Source organism: Triticum dicoccoides, chromosome 3A (assembly GCF_002162155.2).
Source record: "Triticum dicoccoides isolate Atlit2015 ecotype Zavitan chromosome 3A, WEW_v2.0, whole genome shotgun sequence".
In the NCBI taxonomy this organism is placed as follows: domain Eukaryota; kingdom Viridiplantae; phylum Streptophyta; class Magnoliopsida; order Poales; family Poaceae; genus Triticum; species Triticum dicoccoides.
The window spans coordinates 692855978-692879063 of NC_041384.1; the positions used below are offsets into that span (position 1 = coordinate 692855978).

General features: G+C 45.5%; 2 protein-coding genes across 2 annotated transcripts; both read right to left on the minus strand.

Moving 5' to 3' along the window:
• Positions 1–4005: 4005 nt before the first annotated feature.
• LOC119272914 lies at positions 4006–4948 on the minus strand. Its single transcript, XM_037554261.1, has 2 exons — positions 4888–4948; positions 4006–4844 (listed from the first exon to the last, which is right to left on the minus strand). Exons 1-2 carry the CDS (start codon positions 4946–4948, stop codon positions 4006–4008), a joined length of 900 nt encoding a protein of 299 aa, XP_037410158.1.
• Positions 4949–8950: 4002 nt separating this feature from the next.
• Positions 8951–10494, minus strand: LOC119273079 (F-box protein At2g16450-like). Its single transcript, XM_037554375.1, has 2 exons — positions 10397–10494; positions 8951–10319 (listed from the first exon to the last, which is right to left on the minus strand). The coding sequence occupies exon 2, from the start codon at positions 10291–10293 to the stop codon at positions 9169–9171; it is 1125 nt and encodes a 374-aa protein (XP_037410272.1). The 5' UTR covers positions 10294–10319; positions 10397–10494; the 3' UTR covers positions 8951–9168.
• Positions 10495–23086: the final 12592 nt, after the last annotated feature.

Here is a 23086-nt window from a genome sequence, read left to right on the forward strand (position 1 = left end):
CCCCGACAGACTCTCCGTAATTTTCGCTCCTCATAGTCGGGCTACCTAAACTCTTCGCATGCGTAAGCTCGTGGATGGGGATCACATGTTTTTCGAAAACGAATTCAGGGACAAAGTTACTTATGATTTTATTTTCTTGATTCCTTCTGCCTTCTGTGAGATATAACGAAATGTCTTCATGCATGACATGAACTGCACGATCACAGACGACACCTTCCTTCCCAACAGCGCTAGGCAACCGCTTTAAAAAAATAATTGCCTGAAGCATGCATGCTCGCTGTAGGTGCTGCCACGTTGGATCGTGCAGGCGTCGGGCACAAATGTGTGGTGTGTATAGCAACGCTGGAGCTATAATGTCAAGGAACATCCTATCGTTGAAAAAAATGTAACAGCGGTGCAACTCTTAACTCCATGATCACCCTCATAATACTACTGTACAGTCTGTTTAGATCATTTTCTGAGGCTGATTGTAATGGGGAGTATCATATACTAGTATCATGCATATGATACTAGTGTATGATACTATCTTCCTAATGCATAGTATCATATATTAGTATCATCTAGTACTTTATTTATTGTTATGCATGACACAAAGTAGCATAGCATTTATTATGATACGGTATCATCATATGATACTGCACCCTATCTTTCTTCATTTAATGCTATGGCACCTTATCAAAATTGCCTAGTTGGCATGCATAATACTAACTATGATACTATCATTACAACCAGCCTTAGTGACAACAAGTACGTTGAAATCATTCTCTTTTCTTAATGGCTTTATTGTGAAGATCAGAGACAACAGTTGCAGTCTGCACGAATAAGACTTGAAAGGACAGGGTGTCGTTGGTAGGCAATGGAAAACGCACTATACAGTGACGAGTGTCCATATTGGTTTCTTTCCCACGCTGTTTCACCAGCCAAGAACACAAGTCCCCTCACCAAGATGCGGGATGTTCGATGATAAGATTTATATGTCAACTAGCATATATGTCGTGCGTTGCAACGCAGAGATATTTTCTGAGAAGCAACAAGAGAGATAAATTATGTGTTCACCAAAAACGATATCCATAGTGGTGGGGCGACAGAGCAAGGAGTTGTGGTCTTCTCGCGAGTCATGTTTGTCCCACAAGATGTTAATAGTGGTGGGCATGGTAGCGACTATACCTGGCCAAACCTCGGGCCGGGCCTAGCCAAGTCCGAGGCAAAAAACCTAGGCCCGGGCCCGGCCCGGCCATCGGGCCTGTTTTTTGGGCCCAAGCCCGGCCCGAACGCGTAAAAGCCCGCCGGGCCTCGGGCCTCGGGCCGGGCTCCTTCAGAAAAGCGCAAAAACAACGGGCCCGGCCACGGCCAGGGAGCAGCATCGGCCCGGGCCGGCGGGGCCGGGCTTCCCATCGCCAAGACTAGTGGCGACCACCCAACTTGTGTTTTTCCCCTTCAGGTTCACCTTTGTGTCAGGGTTGTGGTTGTCTCCTCATTTGGTAGTTGTGCGGCGACTTTCGTTGCACTTGCTTCGACCACTCTCTCCTACGATAACGTAACCAGATAGATTACTAATTGCAACGCATAAATTCCATTTTATTAGCATAATCCACGGATAACCAGACAGTCCCTTCTTTATCAGGGTTTATTCTCTTTAATTGTTCTAGCGCTCATGTGCCCACAATTCTTCATAATTAGATCCAAACCAACATATTCTTTCTATTGGCACGCGCCCACAATATTTTTTTGATTCAATATATCAGTATCAAGGTTTGAAATTGCTGACCAACCTGTCGCCTGGTCGCCCACAATATATTTTAATTATAGCCAAGAAGCATATATTCTTTTTTATCGTTAAATAGCGTGTGGACGCACAACAGTTCATTGGCAGCCCATTGGCAGGCACCAAAACGACCAATGTTTGTAAGGCACAATATAAATTTTTAACTAGCGACCTCAAAAACTCGACCATGGGCTGCTAGCCACTCGAACAAATGGGTCCTGCTAACCAATGGCCAACCCAAATGTTTAAGAATATGCAGCGTCAGATTCAAAACTTTTTTTTGTTTTTTTGCTGAATTTTTCTGAAAATAAATTAATATTTATGAGTTGCCGAATATTTTTGGAAACATGAACAATTGTTGAAGCCCCGAACAGTTTTCAAAACTACGAACCTATTTTTGAAAATTGCGTTCATTTTTTGGAAAAAGACAAACATCATTTGAAATAGGTAGATTTAAAAAAATCATAACCATTTTTTGACAACATGAACCTTTTGAAAAAACATGAACATTTTTAGAATGTGTGAACATGTTTTGAACATTTAGAACAAGTCCAGAAAATGCGTTTTTTAACAGTGAACATTATTTTGAATTTGTGAACATTTCACTAAAACAAGAATAATTTTAAAATCTGGAATATTTTTAAAATGCAACTTATTTTGAAAATCTTGATTTTTTGTAATACACAAACTTTTTAAAAAATGGTAACTGTTTTAATTTTGAACACATTTTGCAATGGGAACAAAAAAGTAAAGCTTTGAAAATTTTACAAGATAGGAATTTTTTAAAAAAATCTGATTCCTTTTCTAAAATATGGTAAACTTTGAAATTTTGAACGATTTTTTCAAGATTTTAATTTACAAGAAAAGGGAAAATAATCTAAAATTGGTAAGAAAAAAATGATGAAAGAAAAATAGAAAGGAACAGAAAAAATTAGAAACAGAACATAGAGAAAAAGAAAATGGTCCGGCCCAGTCTTGGGCGTCCTGTGCGAAGCTCCACTTATTCGACGCTGCATGCGGCAAATAGTCTTTCACAGCTGTCTGGGCAGATAAATAAGTGGGCTGGCTTCGTCGGCCACAGCGTGCTCAGCGCATGTACGAAAATTGTTTTATGTTTTTTCTAGCAGACGGATGCACAAAAGTTTAGTACGACCTCTGATAGAAAAATAATTTTACGTCAGTGAACGGATGAAGAAATCGGAGAAACGCACCTTACTTTATTAGTAGGTATAGGTACATAGATATAGATAAGAGCACACCCCACCAAAAAAAAAACAAAGCACACCAACAATCGTCATAAATCATTCATCATCACGACGAGTTTCCACCCTTCAAGCGACAACGCAAATACATCGACCATAAGACTAAAATATCTTTTTTCTTTGCGGGGACACAAGACTAGAATATTACCAGTTCCAACACATAAAAATTGAACAAATTGGCACAAAGTCAATCAACCCAAAAGGACGGCCAAATAAACATTGATTGAAGTCGGATCCAAACAAACTTTGAAAGGCGATCTGAGCAGAAACAATATGCACTCCTCAAGAGATATCCTGACAAATTGGTCATCCTCGGTGAAACAAAGATGACCAAACCAGAATGGCATAAAACAATTTCGGGTCCAGCTGAACTGAAGCTGATGTTCATATATCAGAAAGCCTTAACAGTAGACCATGTTAAACTACTATTGTTACATTACTATATCACAGTTTCAACAGATATGGAAATTGTGGTTCGAGTTGAATTGAAAATGTTGTCCATATATCAGAACCTTAACAATAGATATTAAACCACTGTTACCTTACTATATCACAGTTTTAGCTGACATGAAAGTACAGCACAGAACTGAATCTACAAATGCAACGGCGGTCTTGGCCATTCCAGGTCCACCCAAACAACAAGATAAGTTCTACTAAACTAGATCTAGAGATTAAGAACAAGAATATAAACTTACATATACTGTCGAAAACATAGGTTGGTATACCAACAATTATTTACAAACAGAGAAATAAAAGAGACCAGAATCAACATACTCAAATATTCAAAATAGTTCCAACAAAACGGTCAAGTTTCCATGATTAAGTACTAGAGTATTACAGCTGCATGGCTGCCAATAACAACATAAACACAAGCAGACTACTAAGTTGACTGAATAGCTAGCAGCATAAGTCAGGTACATGACTTCACTCAAGCACCAATAGCTTATCACAACTTACCCAAATTACTGTTGCTCATATTCAAGATCTAACTTCGCTATCATTGTGCTTCAAGGTCCAATAATCTTCACTACTAGAATCTTCAAGGACCCAGATTGATACTTCAGCAGCACCATAATTTGCGACATACAATTGTCCACGTGATGCATAAATATAAGGACCACAGCGAGCATCATTTAAAGTAGGAACAGGAATGAAACGACAGTTTCCCTCCACGTCGATGGCTGCAACCAAATTATTATAGGAACATAAATACAACACCCCACTGAGAAATGTGCCACCTGAAAAGTTGCGTATCTCAATTGGATCGTCCCATTCAATTTGATGTGTCCAACCTCCAGCTTTGGACGAGTAGATCCCCACCTCTTCGATGTCATATTCATACTTCAAATTCCAATTCAAAGCCACAGCAGGTACCAACTCGAACACATAGAAATGGGAGGAGACGGCCGGATCAAATCCCAGGCGAGCATACGATTCCGAGGACCATTCATTGGCAGGGAAGGTTACCCATTTCTCAGTGGCAGGATTGCACACCACATAATCCGGTTCCTCGGGATAAGGCTTCGAACGTCGACAGAGGAGGAGGCCGTTGCAGCAGTCCAACAAGTCAATCTCCTCGCATTTTGGCAGGAACGAGAGGGAGGCGTCAATGGGGCACCAGTTCCCTGAGACGCTTCGGTAACCATGCAAATCATGTGGACGGCTGGCCATGTCGTAGGTTTTGTAGAAGAAGCCGGCGAGGGTCGACCGGGGAAGCTTCTTGCGGTGGTCGGGGTGGGCGATGAGGTCCCGCCAGCGCGTGGAGACGCACTTGCAGCCATGGGCGGAGCTGGGCCCCAGGCAGCCCAGGCCGTTGCCTGGGGCGTGGGAAATTTTCTCAGCCCATATATACAAAAAAACACTGTACGGCCTGGGGCGCAGCCCACTTCTTAGCCCAGGCAGCCTGGGCCAACTGGCCCATCCACCCAGGTCAGTGCCTTTCCCTGGCGCGTGCGTGTGCTACTCACGAGGGTTTGGACGAACCTGTCCGCCGCCCCTTCCCCCAACTTGACGAACCTAGGCGAGGCCGGTGGTCGCGTCCCTACCCGTCGGCGCCGCCCGCCGCCCCGCCGCCGGCTGTCGTCGTGCTACCCATCCAGCCGCCCCCAATCCCCTTCTGCGCCTCTGCCTATACACCTATCCAACCGCCCTCCCCCAGTCCGGCGAGGCGGTGGCCCCGGCGAACTGCCGGCAAGGTGGCCGAGGTGGCCCTTCCTTGGAGGCGCCTTTTTCTCAACAGCCGCGTCACAGAGCAACTCGACAGCAGCAAGGCAGCAAGAGGAAAGCGCAAATGGTCGTATCTCTTCCAATTTCCAAACCTCAATTTTTGTTTGTAGATGCCACTATTGCTAGATGATGATTTTTGTCAGTTGCTAGATTAAACCGTTGCTGCTACAGGCCAATGTTTGTTAGATACTTAGATGCGAAAATAAAATTTGACATTTAGTAATTTTGCGGAAATCCCTTTTGGAGCTCGGGCTCCAGTGAGGCCTCCAGATTCAGATTTGAAATTTCATTGAAATTTGTATGTTTACATCTCAAAAAATTCTGAAAAAAATCACAGATATACATGAAGGCATAATACACATGTGTGTAAATTTTCAGTTCAAAATACATTGAAATGAGGGCTGTGCAAAAAGACAAATATGGGGCTGTTTAACACATGATACTATTCATCCTTCCATGCCATGGATTTGTCTTTTTTGTACAGGTCGCAACTCAAGGTATTTCATCATGAATTTTTACACACATGTGAGTTACATCCTTACATACACGCATATTTTTTTCAGAATTTTTTGAACCATAAAAGTTTGAATTTGAATTTTTTAAAAATAAAGGCCTTCATGGAGCTCGGCCTCCAAAACGCCTTTCTCGTAATTTTGTTCCTATATTACTGCTAGAGGCCATTGAATATCATGTTTGTTAGTAATTTTGTTGCAACATAGATTGACTTTTGTATGCCTTCAAACTGAATTTTTTTGGTAGTTTTTAGCCTTTGGTTTCTCGCCTGGGGCGTTAGCAAATCCTGGCTCCGCCACTGCTTGCAGCAGCGGGTGGACTTGAACGGCACGCGCGAGATGATCTCGACCAGGATGTCGTCGGGGAGCTTGGCCGTCGGATCGCTGATGAGGGCCGTCTCCATGGATCCCGTCGCCATCTCCATGGATCCCATGAGGGCGGCAAATCTGCAGATCGTGGAGGAGGAAAGGTTAGAGAGATACGTCCGGCTAGCAGTGAGGGGAGAGTGAAGGAAGAGAGGAACTACCAGATGCGTGGCGCGCGAACAGCGGCGAGAGCGCCGGCGTTGGGTGCTGCCATCCGCGCCGGCGAGTGGGTGGCGGCGAGGCGGTGAGGGTTTGGTTTGGGTGCGAGGCGGTGAGATGGATTTTTTTTTTTTTTTGAGACAAAGGCGGCGAGATGGATGGACGGATGCTGCGGAACTGGGCTGGAACCGGAAGGACGGGCGTGTGAAGTTATCTGGGCTTTTTACTGGGCCGTGTGAGTCGCACTATTTCGCACACGTACACCATTTTGCGTTTCTAAAAAAAAAAACGTACACCATTTTGCAGTCCCTCAACAAACAAACATACACCATTTTGAAGTCCTAATACAAAAAAAAGTAGATGGAGGAGTGGGAGCCGTCCCTTAATTATTTTTTGAATTCTCGTATATCCTTGTTTTTTGCGTAGGTTTTGGTCTCCTGGCAGCATCGGCGAGGTAGTGGCAGAATCTACCTTGACAACTTCTGATCCGGTGGCGACGAAGAGCATGCATGGATTTTGTGTTGCCTATTTGTTAGTTCTTTTCAGATCTTGATAATTTATGTGTTAATCAAGGGAAGTCATTGACTGACTCTTGTCACAGAGACTTCGACCTCCTTCTTTCATTTGCTTCGCAGCATGGTCTTGATAGTTTCACCAACCCTCTGGACTAGTGGGAAACATTGCAAGCTTGCACTGCATGGGGCAAGACCCTAGCCGATGTTCATTTGGCAGTTATTAGATCTTGTTTCTAGCATTTAAAGCCTGGTATGAAGAGGATGTACATTTGCAAGTGTCCCTTTCCTCTACCGCCAGTTTAGTGCAATTTTCAGGCTTTGACCGACAGCATACTCTCTCTGTTTTTATTTACTCCGCGTATTAGCTTTGGTCAAAGTTAATGTAAACATTGACAAAGTTTAGAGACAAAAATATTAACATATACAATAACAAATCAATACCATTAGATTCATTATTGAAGGTACTTTCACATCATATAGATTTTTATGGTAAATGTTTATTATTATTTTCTCTAAACTTGATCAAACTTTGTAAAAATTGACTTCAATCAAATCTAATATGCAGACTAAATAAAAACTGAGGGAGTACAATCTTAGGAAGAAGGCAGCCAGTATGTTTTTGGGTGTAATTTTATCTTTTGCAGGTCAATTTATGTCATGTTGTCTTTTCACTGTGCTGATTACTGTTTTCCTTGATAATTATCAGTAAGTTATCCTTTGGGTATTATTTTCTAAATTAAATAAAATAGGCCATGACAAGAAATTAGAGGAATATTTTCACTCGGTAATTGGTCAAACTGACACAAAGATAACAGGCAGTGCTGGGAAGATATCCTGGCAACTTCGTCATCCTGGTCCTTTACTCATGTCTATGTAGCCGATTCAACTGTCTTTCCACGGGAAGGTACGTATCACTTGGCAATAATGACAAGTCTGAGGTTGAGCAAACAATAATAAGTTGGCATGTAGATAAATCTGTAAATTATGTGCTCGATATTACCATATATGATCCTTAGCGATAGGTCAAGTTAAACTTCTATTTGCCGCAGCTTGAGCAGAAATGATGAAAAAAAAAAGATCAGAGCCAAAACTGCAGAACGAAGGGCTCCCTGATCCTGGAGGCTCTAGAAACTGAAGCCACCGCCGGCGTCGTACCCTAACGATGAGTTGGAGATCACGCGGCTAATGATGGCCCACCGAGCAGCTAGTCCTGGAGGCATCGCATTCCCATGCCGCACATTTCAAGTAAAGAAGGTAATCAACATCCTACACAAACTTGTGTATTACTGGGACTGTATCCAACAGCCTGCGTCTCTGCTAACTGTCCTGTACATGAGGCTAATTTTCTTCTTGTACTTCGCCTGGTACAGAATTTTCATTTTCTCCACCGCTGATGAATCTGCCGACACAAACATAACTTTGTCATCCTGGTCGAGAGATGTTCTGGCAACTTTGCCATCCTGATGCAGCATGCCAACCCCACTATGCATGAACATATGCAGGTCAAATTGTCCTCCATTATCCAATCTGAACTTCCTCCAGATAGATGTCACTTTGACAGAAAATCAGAAGCCCGAGGTGGAGCAAATAATAACAAGCTTCTCTGTTGATAAATCTGCTAGTTATGTAGATCATAAAATTCCTAGCAAGAACAGGGTGAAGTTACAATTCTGAGTAGGAGTGCCCCCATGACTGAACCAACTGAACGGGCAACTCAACTTCTATATATTAGAAACTGCAGCTGGAGAACCACGCTTCAAAGCCGGTGAAGGTGACAGAAAGATAATCGAACCAGAATGGTGAAAAATCACTTGTGCTTCACGTTAAACTGAAACGGCAGTTCATCTACCGGAAAGCCTTAGCAATAGATCGTGTTAAGCTACTGCTATTACATTACCATATATCACAGTTTAAGCACATGAAAATAAAAAACAAAGACCGAATAATCTTAGGCTCTAGTAATGCAACAGCACTTCCAGGTCCACCCAAACAGGAAAATCTTAGGCTCTAGGGTAGAGCTTGAGGTTAATAAGGAGGAAATAACCTTTAGCGCACTAAAAATAATAATCCACAAACAGATAAATAAGCAGAGACAATAATGTAGACATCAATACTCATAATAATTGCAACAAGACGACCAATTATCCTTAATTAGTTTAATAGTAGGGTATTGCAGCTGCTAACATATATGACCAAACAGAGTTTTAGTTAAGTTTACTGAATAGCTTGCCTCATAAAGTGTGGTACATGAGTCCACACTTATAAAGGTCTACCCAAATCACTGTTGTTCTGCTCGTACTCACGATGTAACACTCATATCATCAGAAAGATAGACAATTGTGAGGCTCCAATACACAGGACATTTAGTGCCCATCTGCTAATGACTCCGAGAACAAAGGAACATATGAAAGATAAGCCCGCCTGACATACCAGCCAAGATCAGATACGAAACACAGCTCCCTAGAATCCACGTCGTATGAAAATAATTTCACAAGCTCTTGGAACCCCGATCTCAATCCTATGGTTATGAATACCATATTGTGTTCTGGGTGTGCTGAGATAACACCATAATATGGCATGCGGCTTGAATACCCTTCTCCAAACAGTTGCAGGTAGCTGACATTGAGCTTCAAGGTCCAACAATCTTCGCTACTAGAATCTTCAAGAACCCAGATTGATAGTTCAGAAGCACCCCTATTTGTGAGATGCAATTGTCCCAGTGATACATATACATTAGGAACAATAGGAGCATCATGAGAAGTAGGAAGAGGAATGATCCTACAATTTCCCTCCACATCGATGGCTGCAACCGAATTATTATCAGAAGGTAAATACAACACCCCGCTGAGGAATGTGCCACCTGAAAAGTAGCGTATCTCAATTGGATCGTCCCAAGCAATTTGATGTGTCCAACCTCCAGCTTTGGAAGAGTAGATCCCCACCTCTTCGATCCTATAATCATGTCCACCTTTGATAGGTACCAACTCAAACACATGGAAATGGGAGGAGACGGCAGGGTCGAATCCCAGGCGAGCAAACGACACAATCCGGTTGGCAGGGAAGGTTACCCATTTCTCAGTGGCAGGATTGCACACCACATAATCCGGTTTCTCGGCATAAGGCTGCGAACATAGACAGAGGAGGAGGCCATTGCAACAGCCCAAGATATCAAGCTGCTCGTATTCAGGTAGGAACGAGAGAGAGTCGTCAAAAGGGCACCAATCCCCCGAGACGCTGTGGTAAACATCATGAAAACGTGGATCGCAGTCCATGCCGTGGTTTTTGCAGAAGAAGCCAGCAAGGGTCGACTGGGGAAGCTTGTCGCGGTGGTCGGGGTGGGAGATGAGGTCCCGCCAGCGCGTGGAGACGCACTTGCAGCAGCGGGTGGACTTGTACGGCAAGCGCGAGATGATCTCGACCAGGAGGTCGTCGGGGAGCTTGATCGTTGGATCGGTCATGAGGTCCGTCTCTGTGGATCCCGTCGCCATCTCCGGGGAGGCAACGAGCGGCTAATCTACAGATCGGCGCGGGGGAGGGGAGGTTAGAGCACTAGCTAGCCGTGAGAGGGGCGTGAGGGAAGAGAGGACCTACCAGATGCGTGGGGCGCCGGCGCCGGGTGCTCCCGTCCGTGCCGGTTAGTGGGTTGCGGCGAGCCGGCGAGGGTTTGGCCTGGGTACGCGGCGCCGGCGGCGAGATGAATGCAGGAAGTAGGACCGCATTTATCTGGGCTTTTCACTGGGCCTTGTTAGCACATTTCGAAAAAGGAAAAGAGCACTTCGTCAGTACTTGATTCCCGAAAGAAAACTCTTCTAAAAATAGATTCTCCAAAGAAAACAATCAGTACTTTTATTTCTCAACAAAAATAAGTCAGTACTTTTTTTGAGAGAGAGAGAGAGAGAGAGAATCATCAGTCAGTAAAAGAACGAGAACAGAGGGGAGATTTCGGAAAGTGTATGGATGAACACGGATACATATGAACCCACTTTGAAAAACACATTTCTAAATACTAAAAGAAATATGAAAAGGGTTACACGGGTACATCTTTATGTTCTATGTGTGTGCATAAAGTTTCATGAAAAAATAATTTTTTTGTGGCTAGTGCAAAAAAGACAAACAATTTTGTCATGGAACGCTATTTAGAAACACTGAAATTTGTCTATTTTGCGAAGATAAAATAGAAAAACATTTTTTCACAAAACTTTGTGCGGCGCACACATATTTGCGAACATGTATGCATGAAATTTTCTTTTGATTTTTTTGAGATTTTAAAACATGCTTAAAATGTATTTTTGGGAGATGGGTGCGGATGCCTCTGTGTTCAAGACGTGCCCAATCGGGAGTATCCCCTGTCTTACTCTTATAGTAGATGAGAATACTTGAACCCGGGCTGGCGACGACAACCATTGTGTTGTCTACCACTTCACCCAAAAATACTTTTGAAGAGAATAAATTGCATCTAAATTGCATTCACAATCTAACGTTAACGTCAATGTTTCCTTTTTGCATGTTGATATTGGATGAACATGTATATATTCCAATATATATATATAGATACTCCACTAGATAGATAGATAGATAGATACTCTGTTAGAGTATGTAATGGGTCTAATGGGCCTGGGCTGGCGGTATAGCCCGTCAGTCTTAGGGTTAATTAGAAATAAAGGTCGCTTGCTTAGGGGTCTAGTAAGTCTTGCTAGGGAGTTAAGTAAACCTCTCTATATAAGGGGAGGAGATGTATCAATCTAATCAAGCAAGAATTAAGAAGGAAATCCGTTCCCTCTTGCCCTGCCGTGGGCAAAAAGGCCCCCGACCGGCCCTCTTACGCCCTCTTTCTAGTAGCACCATAACATACTTCTAGCAAGTTGCAAACAATCTGGCTAGGAGTATATTTCTTTACTTGCCTGCTTAACTGAATTTTTAACATTCAGTGTACGGTCGATGAACTACTCAAAAAAAAAAATCATGTCGGTCAACTCTTTCAGTTGGGTTAAATTATGCAAACCATTATTCAATTGGGTTAAATTATGGAATGCCAACTGTCACATCTAGGCTACGCAAAACATGACAATCTTTCTCCTTCATTTTACTCTCCAAAACAGAGCCAGGGTTGTTTTTCTTTTTTGCAGAAGTAGAGTTTGTTGTGGAGCAGACTTTATATCAAGCAACTATCTAGACTACACTTTATATCAACCAATTTACACTCCAGCACGAGCGGGCAGGCTGTGGCAGATAAGCAGGCCGAAGGGCACGTTGACGGTGAGGATGAGGCACGCGCAGTCAACGCCACTGCAGTTTCGGTCGCCTCTCCTCTCCCAACGCCTGCAGGTACTTTTGGCCGGCATCGCCTCCTCCCTCTTCTGTTGAGGTCTAGCCGAACCCTAGCTGGCCATAGCTCACCCTCTTTCGCGTGCTAGGGATTGACAATTTCGCCCATGGGTATGGGTATCTGCAGGTACCCTATCCGAAAATAGTGGGCATAGGCAAGACTTGGTAATATTTTGTACCCATGGGTAATGGGTATCCATACCCGCAAAATATATGCGTAGGGCATGGGTATAAGATTGCGCCCATGGGTAACCCAATGGGTACCCAGAAAATATTAATAAATGAAAATAACTCCTATGATATGTGAGGTCTACATCCAATTCATATTATCTAACTCTTAATTCCTTATTCCCTAAACCAACCATGGCTAATAGGCTCCCAACAACCAGCTCACACTCCTCCTATGTCCTATGTGACTCCTCGAAATGATGAAATCTTGACTCATCACCAACACACTCTCTTCCAACTCTCGAACTAGCAAACCCAGTTCCCGTCGTCGCCTTCCACTATGTTGGCTTCCACCAACCACTTATTGTAATCCTTTGCCGGCTGGAATTGGCCACACACCAAAGGACTTCATGTCGGTACTAGATTGATTGCCCATCATCACTTGAATATTACACTCATGTATGTACTTCTTTAAAATTTAAATGCTATATATGGTGTACCCATTGGATACCCATTGGATATAGGATACCCGATAGGTATGGGCATGGGTGTCAATTTGTGCCCATGGGTATTGAAATGGGTGGATATAGAAAGTTTCTATGGGTATGGGTTTGGGCAAGAGGAGGTTGTACCCACCCATACCTTACCCATTGCCATCCCTGTCGCGCGCCATCTCTCTGGCATGAACCGAGAAAGAAGAAAGGAGGGACACATGATGTTTTTCCGCGACGAACGCTTGCTGCACCGACAACAATTTTCTTTTGACCACAAACTCAGGCCACGACCATTACAACGGACACAGGAGGGGCTTCATATCCAGGGCCACACCAGGGCACACACCCCGCGTTTTCACCCACTCACACTCGACGCGCACGTACAAGCCCGGATCGCGGCGAGCCCGCAACGGAACAACGCAGTCACCCCTCCTCGTTGGCCAACGGCCTAGCCCTACATCTGCGCGTCGGGTGCACACACACACACGTACACCCACGCACACACTCACGCACGCATGCACACACACTTGGATTCTACACAGACACTATCTAGACACGCCCCATACATGTCCCAGATAATAGCGAGATAATGTACAGAAAATGCACATGCCTGGCACGGACTCGGCCTAGCGCGCTCACGCCGGTCGCCACCGTCGCGACATGGCCTATTTCCAACACTCACCCCCTAAGCCATGACTACAAGAGGGTCGGCCTAACATCGTCAATGTTGGCGAGGAGTGCCTTCTCCTCGTCCTCCGCCTTCTTCGGCTTCCAGGGCTGCCGCACGCTCGCCGTCAGCGGGGTCGCCACGGCAACAGACTCGACCTGGCGCACTGACGCCGGGCGCCATCATGCCTGCTTCTTCCTCTCCGGCGACATACGCCACTTCTCCGGCGATACACGCCGTTGAACGCATCACACCCGGCAGGATCGACACACGATCCACTGTCGCAGCGCCACCACTGGCGATCACGCACAGGCTGACACACGGCCCGACGACCTCATCGCACCGCCGCCACTCAACATTGTCACGCCACCGGCCACCACCAGTGCGCCTCCGGCGAGGGGAGAGAACCAATTACTAATCAGCTCTGATACCAATTGTTGGGGTCTAGCCGAACCCTAGCTGGCCCTGGCTCACCGCCTCTCTCTCTCGCCGTCTTTCTGGCACGAATCAAGGAAGAAGAAATGAGGGACACATGATGTTTTTGGGCGACGAACGCCTGCTACACTCACAGCAATTTCCTTTGAGCACAAACTCAGGACACGACCATTACAACGGACACGGGAGAGGCTTTGTACCTAGGGCCATGCCAGGGCACGTTGTTGGGGAACGTAACAGAATTTTAAAATTTTCTACGCATCACCAAGATCAATCTATAGAGTCATCTAGTAACGAGGGAGAGAGGAGTGCATCTACATACCCTTGTAGATCGCGCGCGGAAGCGTTCAAGAGAACGGGGTTGATGGAGTCGTACTCGACGTGATCCAAATCACCGATGACCTAGTGCCGAACGGGCAGCACCTCCGCGTTCAACACACGTACGGTTGGGAAGACGTCTCCTCCAACTTGATCCAGCAAGGGGGAAGGAGAGGTTGATGAAGATCCAGCAGCACGACGGCGTGGTGGTGGAAGAAACAGTGATCTCGGCAGGGCTTCACCAAGCGCAGGGAGACGGAGGAGTGTCACGGGAGGGAGAGGGAGAGGCCAGGGGCTTGGGTGCGGCTGCCCTCCCTTCCCCCCCACTATATATAGAGTCCCTAGGGGGGGCTCCGGCCCTAGGAGATCCAATCTCCTAGGAGGGGCGGCGGCCAAGGGGGTGCCTTGCCCCCCAAGGCAAGGGTGGCGCCCCCCACCCCTAGGGTTTCCAACCCTAGGCGCAGGGGGAGGCCCAAGGGGGGCGCACCAGCCCACTAGGGGCTGGTTCCCCTCCCATTTCAGCCCATGGGGCCATCCGGGATAGGTGGCCCCACCCGGTGGACCCCCGGGACCCTTTCGGTGGTCCCGGTACAATACTGATTACCCCCCAAACTTTCCCGATGGCCGAAACTTGACTTCCTATATATAAATCTTCACCTCCGGACCATTCCGGAACTCCTCGTGACGCCCGGGATCTCATCTGGGACTCCGAACAACTTTTGGGTTACCGTATACTAATATCTCAACAACCCTAGCGTCACCGAACCTTAGACCCTACGGGTTCGGGAGACATGCAGACATGACCGAGATGACTCTCCGGTCAATAACCAACAGCGGGATCTGGATACCCATGTTGGCTCCCACATGCTCCATGATGATCTCATCGGATGAACCACGATGTCGAGGATTCAATCAATCCGTATACAATTCCCTTTGTCAATCGGTACGTTACTTGCCCGAGACTCGATCGTCGGTATCCCAATACCTCGTTCAATCTTGTTACCGGCAAGTCACTTTACTCGTACCGTAATGCATGATCCCGTGATCAACCACTTGATCACATTGAGCTCATTATGATGATGCATTACCGAGTGGGCCCAGAGATACCTCTCCGTCATACGGAGTGACAAATCCCAGTCTCGATTCGTGCCAACCCAACAGACACTTTCGGAGATACCTGTAGTGTATCTTTATAGTCACCCAGTTACGTTGTGACGTTTGGCACACCCAAAGCACTCCTACGGTATCCGGGAGTTGCACAACCTCATGGTCTAAGGAATGATACTTGACATTCGAAAAAGCTACAGCAAACGAACTACACGATCTTTGAGCTATGCTTAGGATTGGGTCTTGTCCATCACATCATTCACCTAATGATGTGAACCCGTTATCAATGACATCCAATGTCCATAGTTAGGAAACCATGACTATCTTTTGATCAACGAGCTAGTCAACTAGAGGCTCACTAGGGACGTGTTGTGGTCTATGTATTCACACATGTATTACGATTTCCGGATAACACAATTATAGCATGAACAATAGACAATTATCATGAACAAAGAAATATAATAATAACCATTTTATTATTGCCTCTAGGGCATATTTCCAACAGTCTCCCACTTGCACTAGAGTCAATAGTCTAGTTACATTGTGATGAATCAAACACCCATGCAGTTTTGGTGTTGATCATGTTTTGCTCTAGGGAGAGGTTTAGTCAACGGATCTGCCACATTCAGGTTCGTATGCACTTTACAAATCTCTATGTCTCCATTTTGAACACTTTCACGAATGGAGTTGAAGCGATGCTTGATATGCCTGGTCTTCCTGTGAAACCTGGGCTCCTTGGCAAGGGCAATAGCTCCAGTGTTGTCACAGAAGAGAGTCATCGGGCCCAACGCATTGGGTATGACTCCTAGGTCGGTTATGAACTCCTTCACCCAGACTGCTTCTTGTGCTGCCTCCGAGGCTGCCATGTACTCCGCTTCACATGTAGATCCCGCCACAACGCTTTGCTTGCAACTGCACCAGCTTACTGCCCCACCATTCAAAATATACACGTATCCGGTTTGTGACTTAGAGTCATCCAGATCTGTGTCGAAGCTAGCATCGACGTAACCCTTTACGACGAGCTCTTCGTCACCTCCATAAACGAGAAACATATCCTTAGTCCTTTTCAGGTACTTCAGGATATTCTTGACCGCTGTCCAGTGTTCCATGTCGGGATTACTTTGGTACCTTCCTACCAAACTTACGGCAAGGTTTACATCAGGTCTGGTACACAGCATAGCATATATGATAGACCCTATGGCCGAGGCATAGGGGACGACACTCATCTTTTCTCTATCTTCTGCCGTGGTCGGGCATTGAGCCATGCTCAATCTCGTACCTTGCAATACATGCAAGAACCCCTTCTTTGACTGATCCATTTTGAACTTCTTCAATATCTTGTCAAGGTACGTACTCTGTGAAAGACCAATAAGGCGTCTCGATCTATCTCTATAGATCTTGATGCCTAATATATAAGAAGCTTCTCTAAGGTCCTTCATTGAAAAACACTTGTTCAAGTAGGCCTTTATGCTTTCCAAGAATTCTATATCATTTCCCATCAACAGTATGTCATCCACATACAATATGAGAAATGCTACAGAGCTCCCACTCACTTTCTTGTAAATGCAGACTTCTCCATAAGTCTGCGTAAACCCAAACGCTTTGATCATCTCATCAAAACGAATGTTCCAACTCCGAGATGCTTGCACCAGCCCATAAATCAAGCGTTGGAGCTTGCACACCTTGTCAGCATTCTTAGGATCGACAAAACCTTCCGGCTGCATCATATACAATTCTTCCTTAAGGAAACCATTAAGGAATGCCGTTTTGACGTCCATTTGCCATATCTCATAATCATAGAATGCGGCAATTGCTAACATGATTCGGACGGACTTTAGCTTCGCTACGGGTGAGAAAGTCTCATCGTAGTCAACCCCTTGAACTTGTTGATAACCCTTAGCGACAAGCCGAGCTTTATAGATGGTTATGTTACCATCCGCGTCTGTCTTCTTCTTAAAGATCCATTTATTTTCTATGGCTCGCCGATCATCGGGCAAGTCAGTCAAAGTCCATACTTCGTTTTCATACATGGATCCTATCTCGGATTTCATGGCTTCCAGCCATTTGTCAGAATCCGGGCCCGCCATCGCTTCTTCATAGTTCGAGGGTTCACCGTTGTCTAACAACATGATTTCCAAGACAGGGTTGCCGTACCACTCTGGTGCGAAACGTGTCCTTGTGGACCTATGAAGTTCAGTAGCAACTTGATCTAAATTTTCATGATCATTATCATTAACTTCCTCTCTAGTCGGTGCAGGCACCCCAGGAACATTTTCTTGAGCTGCGCCACTTACCGATTCAAGAGGTAATACTTCATCAAGTTCTACTTTCCTCCTACTTATTTCTTTCGAGAGAAACTCTTTCTCTAGACAGGACCCATTTTTGGCAACAAAGATCTTGCCTTCGGATCTGAGGTAGAAGGTATACCCAATAGTTTCTTTAGGGTATCCTATGAAGACGCATTTTTCCGATTTGGGTTCGAGCTTTTCAGGTTGAAGTTTCTTGACATAAGCATCGCATCCCCAAACTTTTAGAAACGACAGCTTAGGTTTCTTCTCAAACCATAATTCATATGGTGTCGTCTCAACGGATTTTGACGGAGCCCTATTTAAAGTGAATGCGGCAGTCTCTAAAGCATATCCCCAAAATGATAGCGGTAGATCGGTAAGAGACATCATAGATCGCACCATATCCAATAGAGTGCGATTACGATGTTCGGACACACCATTGCGCTGAGGTGTTCCAGGCGGCGTGAGTTGGGAAACTATTCCACATTTTCTTAAGTGCGTGCCAAATTCGTGACTCAAGTATTCCCCCCCACGATCTGATCGCAAGAACTTGATTTTCTTGTCACGTTGATTCTCAACCTTACTCTGAAATTCCTTGAACTTTTCAAAGGTCTCAGACTTGTGTTTTATTAAGTAGACATACCCATATCTACTCGAGTCATCAGTGAGGGTGAGAACATAACGATAGCCACCGCGAGCCTCAACACTCATTGGACCGCACACATCAGTATGTATGATTTCCAATAAGTCGGTTGCTCGCTCCATTGTTCCTGAGAACGGAGTCTTGGTCATTTCACCCATGAGGCATGGTTCGCACGTGTCAAATGATTCGTAATCAAGAGACTCCAAAAGTCCATCTGCATGGAGCTTCTTCATGCGTTTGACACCTATGTGACCAAGGCGGCAGTGCCACAAGTATGTGGGACTATCATTATCAACCTTACATCTTTTGGTATTCACACTATGAATATGTGTAACATTACGCTCGAGATTCATTAAGAATAAACCATTCACCATCGGAGCATGACCGTAAAACATATCTCTCATATAAATAGAACAACCATTATTCTCGGATTTAAATGAGTAGCCATCTCGAATTAAACGAGATCCTGATACAATGTTCATGCTCAAAGCTGGCACTAAATAACAATTATTGAGGTTTAAAACTAATCCCGTAGGTAAATGTAGAGGTAGCGTGCTAACGGCGATCACATCGACCTTGGAACCATTCCCGACGCGCATCGTCACCTCGTCCTTCGCCAGTCTCCGCTTATTCCGCAGCTCCTGCTTTGAGTTACAAATGTGAGCAACCGCACCGGTATCAAATACCCAGGAGCTACTACGAGTACTGGTAAGGTACACATCAGTTACATGTATATCACATATACCTTTAGTGTTGCCGTCCTTCTTGTCCATAAGTATTTGGGGCAGTTCCGCTTCCAATGACCACTTTCCTTGCAATAAAAACACTTAGTCTCGGGCTTGGGTCCATTCTTTGGCTTCTTCTCGGCAGCTTGCTTACCGGGCGCGGCAACTCCCTTGCCGTCCTTCTTGAAGTTCTTTTCACCCTTGCCTTTCTTGAACTTAGTGGTTTTATTCACCATCAACACTTGATGTTCCTTTTTGATTTCTACCTCCGCTGATTTCAGCATTGAATATACCTCAGGAATGGTCTTTTCCATCCCCTGCATATTGAAGTTCATCACAAAGCTCTTGTAGCTCGGTGGAAGCGACTGAAGGATTCTGTCAATGACCGCGTCATCCGGGAGATTAACTCCCAGCTGAGTCAAGCGGTTATGCAACCCAGACATTTTGAGTATGTGCTCACTGACAGAACTATTTTCCTCCATCTTACAACTGAAGAACTTGTCGGAGACTTCATATCTCTCGACCCGGGCATGAGCTTGGAAAACCATTTTCAGCTCTTCGAACATCTCATATGCTCCGTGTCTCCCAAAACGCTTTTGGAGCCCCGGTTCTAAGCTGTAAAGCATGCCGCACTGAACGAGGGAGTAATCATCGGCACGTGACTGCCAAGCGTTCATAACGTCTTGGTTCTCTGGGACATGTGCGTTACCTAGCGGTGCTTCTAGGACATAATCTTTCTTGGCAGCTATGAGGATGATCCTCAGGTTCCAGACCCAGTCTGTATAGTTGCTGCCATCATCTTTTAGCTTGGTTTTCTCTAGGAACGCGTTGAAGTTGAGGACAACGTGGGCCATTTGATCTACAAGACATATTGTAAAGATTTTAGACTAAGTTCATGATAATTAAGTTCATCTAATCAAATTACTCAATGAACTCCCACTCAGATAGACATCCCTCCAGTCATCTAAGTGAAACATGATCCGAGTTAACTAGGCCGTGTCCGATCATCACGTGAGACGGACTAGCCAACATCGGTGAACATCTTCATGTTGATCGTATCTTCTATACGACTCATGCTCGACCTTTCGGTCTTCTGTGTTCCGAGGCCATGTCTGTACATGCTAGGCTCATCCAGTCAACCTAAGTGTATTGCATGTGTAAATCTGGCTTACACCCGTTGTATTCGAACGTTAGAATCTATCACACTCGATCATCATGTGGTGTTTCGAAACAACGAACCTTCGCAACGGTGCACAGTTAGTGGGAACACTTTCTTGAAATTATTACGAGGGATCATCTTATTTAAGCTACCGTCGTTCTAAGCAAATAAGATGTAAAACATGATAAACATCACATGCAATCAAATAGTGACATGATATGGCCAATATCATTTGCTCCTTTTGATCTCCATCTTCGGGGCTCCATGATCATCGTTGTCACCGGCATGACACCATGATCTCCATCATCGTGTCTTCTTGAAGTTGTCTCGTCATCTATTACTTCTACTACTATGGCTAACGGTTTAGCAATAAAGTCAAGTAATTACATGACGTTATATGTTGACATGCGGGTCACAAATAAATTAAGACAACTCGTATGGCTCCTGCCGGTTGTCATACTCATCGACATGCAAGTCGTGATTCCTATTACAAGAACATGATCATCTCATACATCACATATATCATTCATCACATCCTTTGGTCATATCACATCACAAAACACTTGCTGCAAAAACAAGTTAGACGTCCTCTAATTGTTGTTGCAAGTTTTTACGTGGCTGCTATAGGATTCTAGCAAGAACGTTTCTTACCTACGCCAAAACCATAACGTGAATTGCCAATTTCTATTTACCCTTCATAAGGACCCTGTTCATCGAATCCGATCCGACTAAAGTGGGAGAGACAGACACCCGCTAGCCACCTTATGCAACTAGTGCATGTCGGTCGGTGGAACCAGTCTCACGTAAGCGTACGTGTAAGGTCGGTCCGGGCCGCTTCATCCCACAATGCCGCCGAATCAAGATAAGACTAGTAACGGCAAGATAATTGACAATATCGACGCCCACAACTACTTTGTATTCTACTCGTGCATAGAAACTACGCATAGACCTAGCTCATGATGCCACTGTTAGGGAACGTAGCAGAATTTTAAAATTTTCTACGCATCACCAAAATCAATCTATAGAGTCATCTAGCAACGAGGGAGAGAGGAGTGCATCTACATACCCTTGTAGATCGCGCGCGGAAGCGTTCAAGAGAACGGGGTTGATGGAGTCGTACTCGACGTGATCCAAATCATCGATGACCTAGTGCCGAACGGACAGCACCTCCGCGTCCAACACACGTACGGTTGGGAAGACGTCTCCTCCAACTTGATCTAGCAAGGGGGAAGGAGAGGTTGATGAAGATCCAGCAGCACGACGCACGTGGTGGTGGGAGCAACGGTGATCTCGGCAGGGCTTCGCCAAGCGCAGGAAGACGGAGGAGTGTCACGGGAGGGAGAGGGAGAGGCCAGGGGCTTGGGTGCGGCTGCCCTCCCTCCCCCCACTATATATAGGGTCCCTAGGGGGGGAGCGCCGGCCCTAGGAGATCCAATCTCCTAGGAGGGGTGGCGGCCAAGGGGGTGCCTTGCCCCCCATGGCAAGGGTGGCGCCCCCCACCCCTAGGGTTTCCAACCCTAGGCGCAGGGGAGGCCCAAGGGGGGCACCAGCCCACTAGGGGCTGGTTCCCCTCCCACTTCAGCCCATGGGGCCCTCCAGGATAGGTGGCCCCACCCGGTGGACCCCCCGGACCCTTCCGGTGGTCCCGGTACAATACCGATTACCCCCGAAACTTTTCTGATGGCTGAAACTTGACTTCCTATATATAAATCTTCACCTCCGGACCATTACGGAACTCCTCGTGATGTCCGGGATCTCATCCGGGACTCCGAACAACTTTCGGGTTACCGTATACTAATATCTCAACAACCCTAGCGTCATCGAACCTTAAGTGTGTAGACCCTACGGGTTTGGGAGACATGCAGACATGACCGAGATGACTCTCCGGTCAATAATCAACAGCGGGATCTGGATACCCATGTTGGCTCCCACATGCTCTACGATGATCTCATCGGATGAACCACGATGTCGAGGATTCAATCAATCCTTATACAATTCCCTTTGTCAATTGGTACGTTACTTGCCCGAGACTCGATCGTCGGTATCCCAATACCACGTTCAATCTCGTTACCGGCAAGTCACTTTACTCGTACCGTAATGCATGATCCCGTGATCAACCACTTGGTCACATTGAGCTCATTATGATGATGCATTACCGAGTGGGCCCAGAGATACCTCTCCGTCATACAGAGTGACAAATCCCAGTCTTGATTCGTGCCAATCCAACAGACACTTTCGGAGATACCTGTAGTGTACCTTTATAGTCACCCAGTTACGTTGTGACGTTTGGCACACCCAAAGCACTCCTACGGTATCCGGGAGTTGCACAACCTCATGGTCTAAGGAATGATACTTGACATTCGGAAAAGCTACAGTAAACGAACTACACGATCTTTGAGCTATGCTTAGGATTGGGTCTTGTCCATCACATCATTCACCTAATGATGTGATCCCGTTATCAATGACATCCAATGTCCATAGTCAGGAAACCATGACTATCTTTTGATCAACGAGCTAGTCAACTAGAGGCTCACTAGGGAAGTGTTGTGGTCTATGTATTCACACATGTATTACGATTTCCGGATAACACAATTATAGCATGAACAATAGACAATTATCATGAACAAAGAAATATAATAATAACCATTTTATTATTGCCTTTAGGGCTTATTTCCAACACACGCACCCCACGATTTCCACCCACTCATGTGCCTGATCCGACTTGCTCTGGCTGCGTCCACGACGCGCACATAGACGCCCGAGTCTCAACGAGCCCGCAATGGAACGACGTGTTCACCCTCCTCGTTCGCCAACGATCTAGCCCTACATCTGCGTGTTAGATGCACACACACATGCACATCCATGTACACACTGACGCACGCACACACAGACTCAGATTCTAGCCAGACACTATCTGGACACGGCCCATACATGTCCTAGATAATGCCTAGA

What these genes read in the sequence shown, in the direction of transcription:
- LOC119272914 (XM_037554261.1), bottom strand. Translation starts at nt 4,948, where the DNA reads ATGGGCCAGTTGGCCCAGGCTGCCTGGGCTAAGAAGTGGGCTGCGCCC. An exon ending in TGCGCCCCAGGCCGTACAGT is followed by an intron (nt 4,845 to 4,887) that starts GTTTTTTTGTAT and finishes CCCACGCCCCAG; the next exon opens with GCAACGGCCTGGGCTGCCTG.
- LOC119273079 (XM_037554375.1), bottom strand. Translation starts at nt 10,293, where the DNA reads ATGGCGACGGGATCCACAGAGACGGACCTCATGACCGATCCAACGATC.